The sequence below is a fragment of the Coenobita brevimanus genome, chromosome 40 (assembly GCF_032717465.1).
Source record: "Coenobita brevimanus isolate Jiangsu-jjx chromosome 40, ASM3271746v2, whole genome shotgun sequence".
Classification (NCBI taxonomy): domain Eukaryota; kingdom Metazoa; phylum Arthropoda; class Malacostraca; order Decapoda; family Coenobitidae; genus Coenobita; species Coenobita brevimanus.
Window position 1 is genome coordinate 9,740,323 of NC_136993.1, and position 17,440 is coordinate 9,757,762.

At 43.6% G+C, this 17,440-nt stretch overlaps 1 protein-coding gene across 1 annotated transcript in view; it reads left to right on the forward strand.

The window, feature by feature from the left end:
* Positions 1–1,701: 1,701 nt before the first annotated feature.
* LOC145396951 (uncharacterized) overlaps positions 1,702–17,440 on the forward strand; it is a 119,200-nt gene continuing 103,461 nt past the window's right edge. Inside the window, exons 1-2 of the mRNA XM_080270185.1 lie at positions 1,702–1,783; positions 2,989–3,228. Of these exons, the coding sequence (XP_080126311.1) occupies positions 1,702–1,783; positions 2,989–3,228 (322 nt within the window). The remainder of the gene's footprint in view (positions 1,784–2,988; positions 3,229–17,440) is intronic.

Genomic DNA, 17,440 nt, shown 5'->3' on the forward strand with positions numbered 1-17,440 from the left:
GGACTTGAACGCCTGCCATCCACATTGTGAACTGTGTGTAACCTGTGGCTCTACGAATCAATCGGGAACTCTATCTTTAGCTTTCTCCTTGAGAGTTCCTGCTTTGCCATCCTCAACCCAATGGGCCTCCAGACTTGTTTTGACCCACAGACTGGTCGTCCATCCACCCTAGATCTCCGTGTGGGTGATCCATATTTTCAGCACGAGGCAGTGACAACTGGCCCTTACCTTGCGAGTGACCACCTCCCAGTTCTCCTTGACACTGCTGGCCTGTTGCCCCCAGCTGAGGATGCCCCATGCCCACGCTGGCGGTTGACCCCAGATTGGTGGCCACAATTCAGTGCAGCCCTTAGCATCCCTACCCCCGAGTCAGACTCTTCCCTTGAAGATGGGGTGACAAAGTTCTCATCCCTGGTGGAGGCAGGATGCTTTGTTTTCAAACTATTGTCACGTTGGGGTACGACCTGCTCAACGATGCCATGGTGGACTGATGACTGCACCCATGCCATTCGAGCTCGACGCTCTGCCTGGAATGCTTGTAGAGGTAACCCCTGTCCCTGCCTCAAGATTCAACACTGTTGCCAGGAGGCAGAATGCAAATGCACCATATCCTTGGCACGATGCACAGCCTGGTCAGCCTTCTGCTCCTCTGTGTCCTTCTCCAGCTCCATATCCAGAACATGGAAATTCATCCGATCCATGAAGGTACTCCCCACCTCACACTCATACCCTCTGGTCAAGGATGGTGCCACTCTCCTAACCCTTCACGACAAAGCAGAGTTCCTGGCTCAAATCTTCCAATCACAGCTTAGTGTCCCAGCCCCCCTGGTGATATCAGACCCTCTCCAGCAGGTCATCCAGGATGAGATCTCATCCCCCTAGCTGGAGGGACTTGCCTCTCCATTCTTCCCTCTGGAACTCCAACATGCACTGCATTCTACAAGGACTGGGAAGGCTTGTGGTCCTGACTTGGTCCCCAATGAGTTCATTAAACATCTCCCACCCCCTTCTGCTTACCTCTCCTCTGTGCCTGTTCAATGTCAGCAGCCAGTCAGGCACATTCCGTTCCTCATGGTAGGAATCCCTTCTTCTACCCTTTTCCAAACCTGGACTGAACCCCACCCTGCCTTCCTCCCATTGATCTATTGCCCTACTATCAAATGTCGGCAAGGTGCTCGAATGCATGGTTTCCAGGCACCTTACGTGGTGGCTTGAACACCATGGTCTCTTTCGGGAGGACCAGTGTGGCTTCTAACTAGGTAGGAGCACTGGGGACATCCTTCTCCAGACTGAACACCACATCCACTCTGCATATTGCCACCGCCAATACCTCCTGGCAGGTTTTATAGACATTCAGAGCTTGTTTGACTCAGCCCCTCATGCTGGTATACTATATTAACTCAGCACAACGGGAGTGAGGGGTCCAACCCTGGCCTGGGTACGAAGTTTTCTCACTGACTGAACATTTGCCGTATCCCTAGGGAATAGACAATCATCTCCTTCTGTGATCCATAGGGGCATCCCACAGGGCTCTGTTCTTAGTCCCCTCCTTTTTAAAGTCTTGCTGTTAGACGTCCCCTGAGTCCTGGGAGTCTCCTTCCTCATCTATGCGGACGATGTCTCTCTCCTTTGTAGTGCAGATCACGACGCCCAGTCGGACCTCCAGCAGGCAATGGATGTCTTTGTTGCCTGGGCTGCGTCATGGGGTCTGACAGTGAGAGCCAGCAAGAGCTCTCTGATGTGCTTCACTCTGCGCAAACTTCCCACCTTTCTGCATATTCAGGTAAATGACTACTGTACCTCTACAATCTAGGTACACCTTTCTTGGACTGCGATTGGATGGCCCCAGACTGACTTGGAAACATCACATAGACTACCTCCGATCCTCCTGCCTCTGACGACTAAACATCATGCGTAGCATAACAGGAGTGCGTTGGGGTGCTACCAGGGAGCATTGCTCCATCTTTACTCCACATTCATCCTGAGCTGACCCTCCTGTGGGTCATCAATATATGGACCTGCTTCCTCTTCTCACCTGCAGAGGCTGGACTTAATCCAAAACACTGCCCTCTGTATAGCCCTAGGGGCCTTTAAGTCATCCCCAGTTGTATCCCTTCATGCCGAATCAGGAATGCTCCCCCTTTCTTCACTGCGTGTTGGCCTTGACTGTCATCTCCTCCACCGACATCTTGGACATTCCCCCCCTATCCTATATGCTCGTGTCCCTCTAGTCAGTCCTCCCCCTCGATGGCCTCGGGCAAACCCACCCTTAATTTTTCATGGCCTACAGGCCTGTCATACTTTATCTATCCCATTCCCATCTTCTGTCCCCACTTCCTCTATCTCCCCTGTCCCTCCATGGCTTAACCTTTCCCCCATGGTTTCCCCAGACCTCCCTGTCCCCTTTCGGAAGTCATCTGGTTGCTTTGTGGTCTGCCAAATTTTCCATCTTATGGACACCTCTCTCTATGGAGGCTTCTTTCGAATCTTTACCGATAGTTCGTGTTCCCCTCCACCTCCTATGCCTCAGCCGTGTACTTTGAAGACCTCTCCCTCTACCAGACCTGGACCCTATCTAGACCCCACTCTTTCCTCACCACAGAACTATATGCCATTCCCCAAGCACTGACTTTTGTAAAACTCCATTTGCCACCCCCAACCACTAGTGCTTTACACTGACTCCCAATCATCTGTACACCTCTGCCTCTCTAGTTGGCCATTCTCCCATGTGCGACTAGTCCATCCAGTTCACTCCCTCCTTGTCTTTTTTGCCTCCCCCCCCCTGGACTGTGCACCTTCAGTGGGTCCCTTCGCATGTTGACATTCGCGGCAATGAAACTGTGGACCACGCAGCTCAGAAAGCCCTCCACCCCCAACAACTCACTCATCTAGATCCGGATCCCACTCCTCTCCGCTCCCATATCTGACAAGCCCGCGGACCTCTTTGGGAGCTGTCCCTCTCCCTTGATCTAGATGCAACCCCTCTAGGACTCGTCCGTGCTGATGCAGCAACTCACCCCTGGACCAGCCATCCCTGCCACCAATTGGACGTGCCCCTCACCCTCCTGCGCATTGGCCTCACTGGTCTGATTGGCCACCCACACTGTCTTGGTAAAATAGAATCCCCATGGTGTCCCTGGTGTCCCTGTACCAAGGAAACTGTTGAGCACTTCCTCTTGTGGTGTCCCAGATTTCAATCCCACCTGGTTGCCCTCCAAGACTACATGGGTACCCTTGGATTCCCCCACTTCTCCCTTCCTCTCCTACTTGGTGGTGGCTCCGGTGACCCTGATACACGTTTACAAGTTATGTGCCTGGTGTGTGGATTCCTGTGATCATCGCAGTAGCTCACCCGCCTGTGACCTAAGACCCTGCACCATCGGCTGAGGAAGGGCAGTGGGTCGTGTCCTCGACCGTGGCCTTTATACCCAGAAGAAGACCTTACATGCTTACATGGACAAAAATTTTCATCCGTCTATCTTAAATGCTGAGCTGTAATAGTGAATTAGCAGTAGAATGTGGCGCTAGTCAAGATGATGTGTTATGGGAACGGTGTAGAATCACAGTACTGTCTTTTTCTGCCACTGAGCTACGTGAAACAAAGAGCAAAAGAAAAAAAAATCTGGGACAACCTCAGGTACAAGAACCAGAGTGAACCAGTCACAGCAACCCCAATCACCCCTTCAGATAAATAATGAACTGTATACTGTTATTTATTTTCTGTCTCATGTCAGTTGTGATGGGTGTACGAGAGACCTCACATATTATAACAACATTGCGAATTTAAAGAACAATATTATGTTATAGTCCAATTTAAGTATTTGACGTCATTAAATATCATTACGAGTGTGATATTTCAACTTTATTGTTGCCCCCCCCCAGGACGATTTTTTACTGCCCGAAAAGGATCTCTTTCAATGAAAATCTTAAGTTTTCTTTGTTCGCCTCTCCCATACCGTGAAAACACACACACACACACACACACACACACACACACACACATATATATATATATATATATATATATATATATATATATATATATATATATATATATATATATATATATATATATATATATATATATATATATATATATATATATATATATATATATATATATATATATATATATATATATATATATATATATATATATATATATATATATATATATATATATATATCCATCCATCATCCAATCCTACGTTGCCCCATGAGGAGTGTAGGAGCTCTGGGCTAGGCAGTTTGTCCTGACATTTAAGATAACAGTGACCAACCTCACTCATCCCTGAGTGGCATTACGTGAGCAATTAACCCCAACCACCCCTTAGATATAAACCTTCACCTGCTCAATCCGATTGGAGCACAATAATTACTCGCTAAACCACCAGGCGCCAAAAATTTGGTTATATGGTTACCACCCAGCATAGTAAATGGTTTCCTAGTGTACAGGAAACCATTTGGTTTGTCACTCAATGTAAAGTCACCCACAGGCAGAAGGAGGAGGAAAGAATGAAGGAATGAAAGACAGAAGAGGGAGTGTAGAGTCACCCGTAGGCAGAAGGACGAGGAAATAATGAAGGAAAGAAAGAAGAAGATGGAAGGAAAGAAGGATGGAGGAGAGGACAGGGCAGACACCCGAGAGCAACACTACGAGTACATTGAGTGAGTGGATGGTGAGCGCCCCCACCTACTACACAATATATATATACAGTATATCAGTATGAGTATATATATATATATATATATATATATATATATATATATATATATATATATATATATATATATATATATACAGTATATCAGTATATATATATATATATATATATATATATATATATATATATATATATATATATATATATATATATATATATATATATATATATATATATAAATATATATATATATATATATATATATTGTTGAATTGTGTTAACATCCTGTCTCAAAAGTTTCGAGCCTATTCTCAACAGAAAAATTTTAAAGCATCTTTCCTATCACAACCTTCTTTCTGATCGTCAGTATGGGCTCCGTCAGGGACGCTCCACTGGCGATCTTCTCACCTGCCTTTCAGACTCCTGGTCATCCTCCTTTCGGGACTTTGGCGAAAGCTTAGCCATTGCACTTGACATCTCAAAGGCTTTCGATGCAGTCTAGCATAAATCTTTGGTTTCCAAACTGCCCTTTTATGGTTTCTATCCTTTTGTCTGTGCTTTCATCTATCGCTTCCTTTCTGGTCGTTCTGTAGCTACTGTTGTAGACGGCCATCATTCTTCTCCTAGATCTATCAACAGTGGTCGTTCCTTAGGGCTCTGTTCTATCACCAACTCTCTTCCTTTTATTCATCAGTGATCTAAGCTGTACATCTAATCCTATCCTCTCGTACGCTAATGATTCCACCCTTCACCTTTCCATTCGGTTTCCGTAACGTCCATCTCAGCAGTTACTTCAGCAAACAAGGGATGAGGCTATGGCACACCTGATCTCTGACTTGGCTCGTATGTCTGACTGGGGTAAAAATAATCTTGTTGTTTTTAAGCATCAAAGAATCAGTTTTTACACCTACCAACCCGTCCAAATCTTCCACAGGAGTACCCGCTAATGTTTAATAATATCCAGTTCAATCCTGCATCATCCTGGAAAGTCTTTGGGGTTTCATTCACATGGGACCTATCTTGGAAAGCTCATGTTGCATCTCTTATAAAATCTGCTTCCAAGAGATTGGGTGTGCTAAGCCGACTCCGTGTCTTCTTTACCCCTGCACAGTTGTTGACTTTATACATGGGTTTTATTCGCCCCTGTTTAGAGTACAACTCTCATGTGTGGGGAGGCTCCCCATATACAGCCTTTCTCAAAAGGGTTGAGTGGAAGGCTATTCGTTTAATCAATTCTCCTCCTCTTACTGGCTCCCTTCAACCTGTCTCTTCGCCACACTGTTGCTCTTTACCTCTTTTCTGTCTCTGCTTCAATGGTCACTGCTTTTCTGAACTGTTTGCTTGCATTCCTCCACCTCTACAACGGGTGCATAGCACCTGTCTAGCAACAAACTCTCATCCCTTTTCTGTCCAACTCTCTAATGCAAGAGTTAACCATTACCCCCAGTCCTTCATTTATGCAACAGGTCAACTCTGGAACTGTCTCCCTCTGTCTGTATTTCCAACTTCTTTTGATCTCCATTCTTTCAAACGCAATGTGTCCAGGCATCTCGAAAAGAATGGATCTTGAATTTGGCTGTCTAGTATTTTTTTTTCCAGGAAGGAACGATTTGCGGACTCAGCCTTTGGTACCTTCTTCTTCCCATAAAATAAGTTATCTATCTATCTATATCTATCTATTTATCTATTTGTCTCTATTTATATATATATATATTTATGTATCTATCTATCTATCTACCTACCTACCTACCTACCTATCTATCTATCTATTTATATATATACTGTATACAGTATGTTGTGGTAGGTGGGGGCACCCACCATCCACCCACTTGGTGTAGCGTTACTCTGTTTTTCAGGGTAGCCCTACAGTGAGTGGCAAGCCAAACGATATCTTGTAAACCAGGAAATCATTTGCATTGCTGGGTGGTAACTTTATAACCAACCGACACGTGTTCTCTTCGTGACAGGAAGTGGGTTGGGGGAGGGGTTAGTGCCCCTCCTCGGAAAACAACTAACTAAAAATATCAACAAGAAGCCTCAGACCAGGACGGACCCAGCGATGACGACTAAGGACCGGACAAAGAACATGATACGGATGGCGACGTGGAATGCAAGGAGTGCAAATGATGAGGTGAAAGAGAGAGAGATTGTTCAGGTGCTTGAGGGTGCGAAAGTGGATGTATGTGGACTAACTGAAACTAAATGGAGAGGTGAGAGTGTGAGACAATGGGAGTATGGATGGGGTATATGTGTGGAAGTAGGTGAGACTGAGAGGGCAAAAGGAGTGTGTATTGTTGTGAGTAACAGATTGAAGGAGAATAAAAGAGAGTATGGATCATTTGACTCCAGGATTGTGTGGGTAAGACTGAAAGCTGAAATTCAAATGTGGGCGATTGTGTGTGTGTAGGCTATGTGCAAACGCAAGATCATGCAAAGCAGAGTGAAAGAGTTCTGGACAAATGTGGAAGTATGCATGGGAAAGTTTGAAAGGAATGAGTGTTTTTGATTGGTGATATGACTGGTAAAGTAGAGAATGTGAAGGCAGATGGAGTAGTTGGTGAGTGGGGTGTGCCTGGTGAAATAAATGAGAATGGCAGTGCTTTAGTGGACATTTGTGCTGGGAGGGGGTTGGTGATAGCCAATACCCTCTTCAGGCACAAAATGATCCACAGGTATACATGGCGACTGATGAGAAGAGTGGGTGGTGAACTGAATGAAAGGAAGGCAATGATTGATTATGTGTGTGTGGATGAAAGGATGCGAAGGTGTGTAATGGATGCAAGAACATATAGAGGTTGGGGGAGTGGACTTTATGACCACCACTTGGTGGTGGTCAAAATTAAGGTCCAAGTAAAATGGAGAAATAGAAGAAGAGAAGGATGGGAGGAAGTAGGCGAAAGGAGAGTGGAAAGGTTACAAGAGGATGAGAAAAAGGCAGAATATAAGAGAGAAGTGGAGGAGCAATTGGGTAAATATGGATTGGAGCAGATGGAGGACGTAGAAGGTGTGTGCAGGATATTTACAAAAGAAAGCTATGCAGCATGTGAGGTGGTGTGTGGAGTGAAGAGAAGACGAAAAGGGGTGCAAGGAACAGCATGGTGGAATGAAGGGGTGAGACAGGCTGTGGCACAAAAGAAAGCATATAGTGAGTGGGTGAGTAATAGGGGTGTGGAAGTTGAGAGATGGAAGGGAGAGTTATAGGCAGAGAAGAAGAGGGAGGTGAAAAGAATAGTGAGAGAGAGTAAGAGGACGGTGGATGAGGAATTTGGAAGGAATTTGAGTGTAAAGTGGAGGGACTGTAAGAAAATGTTCTGGATAGAGGTAAAGAGAGTTAGACAGGGTGGCAGTGATGTTAGTCGGGCAGTGAAAGATTAAAACGTTAGATTACTTGTGGAGAAGGGAAGAAAAAGTGAGCAGATGGAGAGAACACTTTAATGAATTGTTGAACAAAGAGAATGAAAGTAATGCGAGTATAAGTGGCTGGGGAATGGCCAGGAGAAGAAGGGATGTGAGAAGGAAGGAATCAATAGGATGGAAGTTGTAGAAGCAATTAAGACGGTCAAAATGGGGAAAGCCCCAGGAATTGATAAAGTGTGTAGTGAAATGCTGAAGCATGGGGAGAGACAGTAGGAGAATGGATGTACAAGATGTGCAGATTGGCCTGGGAGGAAGGTAGAGACCCGGAGGATTGGAAGTCAGGTATAATTATTCCCATGTACAAAGGAAAAGGGGAAAAAGAATTTGTGGTAATCATGGTGGCATCTGTCTTCTTAGTGTAATAGGAAAAGTATATGGTAGGATACTTATTGACAGAGTTAGGGAAATAACAGAGGATTTAGTTGGAAATGAACAGGGAGATTTTAAGAGTGGAAGAGCTTGTGGAGATCAGATATTCATCCTGAGATCTTTAGTGGAAAAGTTTCTAGAGAAGGGAAAGAAGTTGTATGCGGCCTTCATGGATGTGGAGAAACCATGTGACAGGGTCGATGGACAAGGAATGTGGAAAGTATTAAGAATATATGGAGTAGATGGAAAGTTGTTGAATGCCGTGAAGAGTATATATGAGGGTGCTAAGGCTGCAGTGTGTGTAGATAGTGAACTGAATGAATTTTTCTATTTGAAGGTTGGGTTGAAACAGGGATGTCTCCATGGTTGTTCAATCTGCATATGGATGGGGTTATAAAAGAGATACAAGGTAGGGCAGTGGATGCTGGGGTGGCCCAAATGAGAGAGGGCAGTGTTTGGAAACTCCCTGTACTGTTGTTCGCAGATGATACTGTGTTGTTAAGTGAAGACGAAGGGGAGCTGCAAGGATTGAGGGATGAGTTTGGGAGAGTGTAAGAAACGGAATCTAAAGGTGAATGTAGGGAAGAGTAAAGTTATGGTCTTCGAGAGAGGTGAAGTCAGTGAATGTACGGTAAGGCTGGATGAGAAGGAAATGGAAAATGTGAGTACGTTTAAGTACCTTGGTAGTGTGATGAGTAAGGATGGAAGTTCAGAGGGTGAAGTGCTTGAAAGGGTAAAACAAGGAAGAAAGGTTGCTGGTTCACTGAACGCAGTGATAAGAAACAGGAAAGTGAGCATGGAAGTGAAAAAGTTACTACATGACAGTATTGTGATACCAACTGTAACGTATGGAAGTGAAGCTTGGCCCTTGTTGGTGGGACACAAGTCAAGAGTGAAAGCAGTGGAAATGAGTTCTTTGGGAGGAGCATGTGGAGTCACAAGGAGACGCAGACTGACAAATGAGGATGTGAAGGAGCGTTGTGGTGTGGATGTGGATGTGATAGAAAGCGTTAGGAGAAACACGTTGAGGTGGTTTGGCCATCAGGAGAGGATGGAGAGTGAGAGACTGACGAGGAGAGTGTATGTGAGTGAGGTGGAGGGGGAAATAGGGAGAGGGAGGCCAAGGATGAGGTGGTGGGATGGAGTGGAGAGGTATATGAGGGAGAGGTGTGTGAGCTGGGAGCGGGGCAGTGAAATGGCGGGAGACAGGGCGACGTGGAGGCAACTTGTTTGTGGCCACCCCGTCTGGCAATATATATATATATATATATATATATATATATATATATATATATATATATATATATATATATATTTGTATATATATATATATATATATATATATATATATATATATATATCTATATATATATATATATATTTGTATATATATATATATATATATATATATATATATATATATATATATGTTTTAAATACTTAGGATCACATGTTGCTGTGGATGGAAGAATAGATGCAGAAGTGAAGTTTAGAATAAATGGAGTAGGAAAGATGCTGGGAGGGATGAAAAAAGTGTTTAGATGTCGATCGCTTAGAATGGATGTAAAGAGAAGGCTGTATGAGGGTGTTGTGGTACCGACTGCATTATATGGGGCTGAAACATGGAATATGGGTGTAGCAGAGAGGAAAAGTTTGAATGTACAGTAATGGAGATGAGGTGTCCGAGGAGTATGTGTGGAGTGACGCGTATGGATTGAGTGCGAAATGATGAAGTGCGAAGGAGAACTGTAGTTGTTCGGGAGATGGCTGGTAGAGTTGAGCAGAGGGTGTTGCGATGGTCTGGGCATATGGAGAGAATGGATAATGAGCAATTGGTGAAAAAGATAACTAGATCTGATGTGAGAGGTGTAAGGCTGAGAGGAAGACCACGAATAGGATGGATGGACAATGTGAAGAGAGCGCTGGATGCGAGAGAGATGTCTGTTGAGCAAGGGAGAGTGACTGTGCGTGACAGAAATAAATGGAGAGAAATTGTGAATGAATAAGTGATGATGCAGCCCTGAGGGGATATTCTCCCGCATTTGGTCTGATCAGCCAGTCAGGTCAGGTGCGGGTAAGGGGATGAGTCTGTTATGATGTGGCAGGGGTAAACCAGCTCTGCTGTTGGGCCCTGCTGCGGATGTCACTGATTGCATTGCGCAGTTGACCCTTGTGCGGTATGGTGCGGTGAGGATCTGTCCGTTCTCCCCTTTGGGGCTAAGATGCGAATGAATGTGTTTGAATGGATGAGTAAATGGGGAGTGTGTCGTCCTGTCTCGGCTACCTCCCTTTCCTTGGGGGAAGCAGCCTAGGTATATAGATAGATAGATATACGTATATATATATATATATATATATATATATATATATATATATATATATATATATATATATATATATATATATGTATGTATGTATATAGTGGAGTAGACTGTAGCACCAGTCGAGCAGGGCAGTACTCCCGAGGTGGATGGAAAGCTGATGACGGAGTACTGGAGCTCCCGTTTCATCAGCCCTCAGGACTAGTTCCTGACCATTCCCCTTTGCTGAACTTTTTCAGTGTCTCAGTTACACAGAGAGTAGGCCAGCATGCTCTCCAGTACAAATTTCTCTAACTATCTACACCAAACTACATGCACAGTACACACTACACTTCCTTTTCCAAAAATCAAAAATCATGGCGTCACAACACAAAGCCTCGGAGTCCCCAGGGGGGGAGGACCATAAATGCCCCCACCATCCCCCCCTCTCCCGATGACGACTCGAGGTGCCTGGAACCACTGTCTGACTCTCTTCTTCTTCATTTCTGCAACATTCGCGGCCTTTCATCTAACTTTCGCTCTGTTGAGCACCACCTCTCCTCCTCTAAACATCACCTTCTTTTTCTAACGGAGACTCAGCTGTCTGAGGCAACTGACAGCAAACCCTTTTCTGTATCCTCCTACTTTCTCTATACTCATTTCAAAGCCAAAGGTGGCTGTTGTTTATAAATACGCAACAACTTGTCTTGCTCTCGTATTCCTGAACTCGATTCTTCTGAATTCTCTACACTCTGGCTTCGGCTTTCCTGTCATTCTCTGACTAAATATATCTGTGCTGTTTACTTATCCCCTAATTCTACTGACTATCAAAAATTCTTCGACTATCTTACTTCTACGATGGAACACATTCTATCCATTTCTCCTTTCTCTGAAATCTCCATTCTAGGAGATTTCAATGTTCACCACCACCTTTGGCTCTCCTCTCCTTTCACGGATCCACCTGGTGAACAAGCCTACATCTTTTCTATCCTTAATGACCTAGAGCAGCTTGTACAGCACCCTACCCGTATCCCTGACTGCCTTGGAGAGAGCTCCAACATACTTGACCTCTTCCTCACAACTAATCCTTCTGCTTACTCTGTTAATCTTTTCTCTCCATTGGGCTCCTCTGATCACAACTTTATTACCTTAACCTGTCCTATCACTCCGGTATGGCCTGTGGACCCTCCAGGGAAACGTCGTCTGTGGCATTTTGGAGCCGTGGACGGGGAGGCTCTCAGGCAGTACTTCTTTGACTTTCCCTGGAATGATTATTGCTTCCATGGCCGGGAGCCATCTGAGTGTGCCTTGCGCATTACGGAGGTTATTCTCTCGGGCATGGAAGCATACATTCCTTTCTCATATCCTTTGACTAATGCAAGAAAGCCTTGGTTTAATCACGCTTGTTCTAATGCTGTCCGCAACATTGAGAGGGCCTCGAAAAGGTACTGGAGCCAACCCACCCCTGAATCACATCATCTTTACGTTTCTGCCCGGAATCGTGCTAAGCCTGATCTTCGCTCTACTAAAAATAATTTCATCCATACTAAGTGCTCTCAACTCTCCAACTCAAATTCTTCCCGCTCCTTCTGGCACCTTGCCAAAAATCTTTCTAACAACTTTACCTCATCATCCTTCCCTCCTCTTTTCTACTCTGATGGTTCTGTAGCTATTTCTTCTACTGATAAAGCAGATCTCTTCGCACAGACTTTCTCCTCCAATTCCACCTTAGACGATTCCGGTGCTGTTCCTCCATCACTTCCCCCCTCTGACTTCCTCATGGCTGACATTAAAATTTCTTCAGTTGATGTATTTTCTGCCATCACTGGCCTCAGTACTAACAAGACATATGGGCCTGATGGGGTCCCTCCTGTTGTTCTCAAGAACTGTGCTTCTGTGCTTACATCCTACCTAGGCAAACTCTTTCGCCTTTGTCTGTCAACTTGTACCTTTCCTTCTTGCTGGAAGTTTGCTCTCATTCAGCCAGTCCCAAAGAAGGGTGACCACTCCCAACCTTCCAACTATCGTCCAATTTCTTTAACGTCCTGTATTTCAAAAGTTTTCGAGTCAATTCTCAATAGAAAAATTTTAAGGTATCTTTCCTTTCACAACCTTCTTTCCGATCGTCAGTATGGGTTCCGTCAGGGACGCTCCACTGGCGATCTTCTCACCTACCTTTCAGACTCCTGGTCATCCTCCTTTCGGGACTTTGGCGAAAGCTTTGCCATTGCATTTGACATCTCAAAGGCTTTCGATCGAGTCTGGCATAAATCTTTAATTTCCAAACTGCCCTCCTACAGTTTCTATCCTTCTATCTGTGCCTTCATTGCTAGCTTCCTTTCTGGTCATTCTATAGCCGTTGTTGTAGACGGCCATCGTTCTTCTCCTAGACCTATGAACGGTGGTGTTCCTCAGGGCTCTGTCCTATCACCAACTCTCTTCTTTTTATTCATCAATGATCTTCTAAGCTGTTCATTTAACCCTATCCACTCATACGCTGATGACTCCACCCTTCACCTTTCCATTTGGTTCCCACAACGCCCATCTCAACAGTTGCTTTAACAAACAAGGGATGAGGCTATGGCACACCTAATGTCGGACTTGGCTCGTATATCTGACTGGGGTAAAAATAATATGGTTGTTTTTAATGCATCTAAGACTCAGCTCTTACACATATCAACCCGACAAAATCTTCCACGGGTATACCCATTAATGTTTAATAATATTCAGCTTAATCCTGCATCATCCTTGAATATGCTTGGGGTTTCATTGATTCGGGACTTATCTTGGAAAGATCATATTACATCTCTTGTAAAATCTGCTTCCAAGAGATTGGGTGTGAAAAGCCGACTCCGCTCTTTCTTTACCCCTGCACAATTGTTGACTCTATACAGGGGTTTTATCCCCCCCTGTGTGGAGTACAACTCTCATGTGTGGGGAGGCTCCCCACATACAGCCCTTCTCAATAGGGTGGAGTCAAAGGCTTTTCGTCTCATTAACTCTCCTCCTCTTACTGACTCCCTTCAACCTCTCTCTCTTCGCTGCACTGTTGCATCTTTATCTCTTTTTTATCGCTAGTTTAATGGTCACTGCTACTCTGAACTGTCTGCTTGCATTCCTCCACCTCTACGACGGGCGCGTAGCACCCGTCTGGCAGCAAACTCTCATCCATTTTCTGTCCAACTCTCTAATGCAAGAGTTAACCGTTACTCCCAGTCTTTCATTTATGCAACAGGTCAGCTCTGGAACTGTCTCCCTCTGTCTGTATTTCCTGCTGCCTATGATCTTCAGTCTTTCAAACGTAGTGTGTCCAGGCATCTCAAAATGATCGGATCTTGGATTTGGCTCTCTATTGAATTTTGTTTTTCTCTTTGAGGGAACTGTTACCGCGGGCTCATGGCCTTTGGTTCCTTCTTCCTCGCATTAAAAAAATATATATATATATAAATATATATATAGATAGATAGATAGATAGATAGATAGATATAGATAAATATTGTATATATATATATATATATATAAATATATAGATAGATAGATAGATAGATATAGATGGCAAAAAATATATATATATAAATATATATATATCTATATAAATATATATATATATATATATATATATATATATATATATATTACTCTTGACATCCCAACTATTCTTCCCTCCTCCCACAGGTTAGGAAGGACACCTCATAACGCAAGAGTTAGCGGAGATCACGGTGACGACATTTCTGAGTTAAGCTTGCCAGACCAGTTTTTCTATAGGCTGACTAGGATTTCTGGCAGTGACAGGGTTAATCTGGTAAAAGAAGAGTGGTATATGACTTAACTGTAAGTCAGTGAGTGAAAACGTGAAAAAGAAGAGATGGAATGACATGTTTCTAAGCTTGTTTTACTCTAACTTGGCTTGTTTAAAACTGATCTCTCCCCTTCTTCAGTACTGAGTTTTAGCAATAGATTAACACTAGAAAATGATCTATGTCATCAGTACGTGCTATGAGAAGAGTGTAGAGCCGTAGTACTGTCCTCTTCTGCGACTGAGCTTCGTGCAATATGCTGCTAAAGGTCGCAACTCTGGGATGATCCAACACTTGGCGTGTTTGTAAACGTAAAAGTGGTTCTTTCACTATTCGACGGCCACAGATGTTTCATGCTACACTACATACTGTTCCTGTCACTGATCCTTAAGCAAATCTGACGTTCCTAACCAATAAAACAAATTACAACCATTTTAACGAACTACATTGTTTTCGTGAAGCTCAGAAAATTTTCTTGTCTGAATATCCTAAAAAAAATACAGTAGGGCTATCCTCGTGAGTGATAAGGTTTAAGAATACATGGCAAAAATTATTAATATCGATCTTGCCCCATTAGCATGAAACTTTTCAATGTATGTCAACTAGTTTTGGAATTCTCAAGAAACATTGCACTGAGAAAAACCCATGAACTTTAACTCTTTCAGAAGGAGATTGTTTTGAATTTTATTTTCATTAACGTCAGACGATATAATTCACCTTAGAAGTCTCTCGGGAAAGAAATGGTTTGATCAATATTCAATCCACCCAAACAACTGCTACCTGTACACGAGGATCTATTTTCCTTGTTATACTCATATATCCAACTCAGGACAACGGCTAGGAAGCTTGTTCCACGAAATCCAGTAATCTAAGCATGCACGCTCACACGTCCCATTGCCCAGCAGCACAAAATCGTATTTCGTGAGATAAGATGGAGCATCTCGATTAGGCTAATGTCATGGTATTGACAGGTCTGTGTAATTTGTGATAGAGCAGCAAAAACCGAATTTGAGTAATATAATGTGGCAACAACCATCAGACGTTTTGTACTGAACAAAATGAAATACTTCGTTTAGATTCATGACCCTTTTATCCTACAAGTGAGGTCATTTCCCCACAGAGGCAGACAGTGGAGTGGCGCAGACGAGCTAAACCGACCGACTTGAAGGAAAGGGCGAGGTTCGTTTGCCTATGGGTTGGGGGGCTGTCACTGCGTACCATTGCTAAACACACAGGAACCAGCATCACAACGGTGTACAGGTGGATACATCGCTGGCAGACAGAAGGACACGTCAACACTAGAGTATCTAGACGCACGCAGCAAGCTCAGAGACGACAGAAGCATAATAACCGTTTTAGATATGTTGGAGAAGATCAATGTGGAAAGCAGTTTGGTGCACTCTCCGATGCATCACGTGTTTTAGTGACTCCAACGCATAATCTATGTCAAAAACGTAGCAGCCTTCATAATTATGTGGGGGAAGGGCAATATAAAAGGCAGTTCACTGGAATCTCCAACATACCATTTCCCTTAACGACCTCAAGGCTTAATCTGTGTCAAGAACATAACAGTGTTCGTAGATACAGTGAGGAAGATATATATGAAGACCCTAATGAAGCTTCCAGCCCCTACATATCACCTCCCGTATTGACTGAGGCACACGATCTTCCTAGGAAATTCACTGAAACCTTAAAGTCCCACTTATCTTATCCCTTTATGCCTCCTGCACTAGATCCACCTGGGAAACGAATTAACGAGACTTCAGACTTTCAGTTACCACTTCCCTCAGTGGGTACAACACAAGATCCACCTAGGAAACAAATTAGTGAGGATTCTGACTTAAATTCATCACTACCTTTAGGGCTTAAAACTCAAGATCATCCTAGGAAACAAAATGAGAACTCCGACCTTCACCTATCACTTTCCTTAATGGCTCAAGTACATGATCCTCCTGGGATACAAATTAATCAGAGCTCTGACCTACATGCATCACTGCCCTTCATAACTCAAGCACATGATTTCAGGAGTGAAAGAGAAAGTTTGTTCACATTCCCTACTGTGCAAAGTGAGTGGTTCTCATGTGCCTTACAAACACAGCTACCACACAAAGACATCACCGAAACACCAAACTTAGACACCTTACCCTTGAAGCATCCCAGAGCAGACATATTACATTCAAATCTCCTTAGGCCCATACACTACCCTATGCCAACTGAGCCTCAGTGTCCCCTTGATCAGAAACTGGATTTGGGATGTGCTAGTAATTCAGCTGAGATTAATTACACATCCCACATGGCTTCCTTCACTGATTACTTGTGTCTGCTCTCAAAGATTGGAAGAATGGATCCATTACCAGCAAGTTTTGATGTGGTGTACACCACCCACAGCCTAACTTATAACAGTGGATCCCTTAAAAATACAGTGTAACTTGCATAACAAATATATGCAAGAAAATGTCCAAAGAATGCAGTCTTTAATAAATGAACAACAATAAGCACTAATTTTAAAGCCAAACACACACATTTCTGTTCATTTTGTAACTACAATCAGGTCAACGTATTTTCAGAATAAGTAACAGGTGTAGCCAATGTAGTATTTGCATTATCAGACTACCTCAGTGTTTATAACTCTTGACAGTAACCAGAATAAAATATGTAAAATATCACTCTCAGCAGAGGTTACTAACCTGAGGAGATATAGAGATTAGATAAGACTTTGAGTGTATGTTTGTATATACAAGGTCTGTTCAGAAGGTATCCGACCTCTTTTTTTTTTTTTTTTTCTTACCAACCAGTCAGTGGATAAGGGTAAGATATTGTGTAGCACAGTGCAGGACCTTTGTGTACATGAATGCTTAATGCCAACAGCCACCAGTGACTCAGTGTCTGTTAA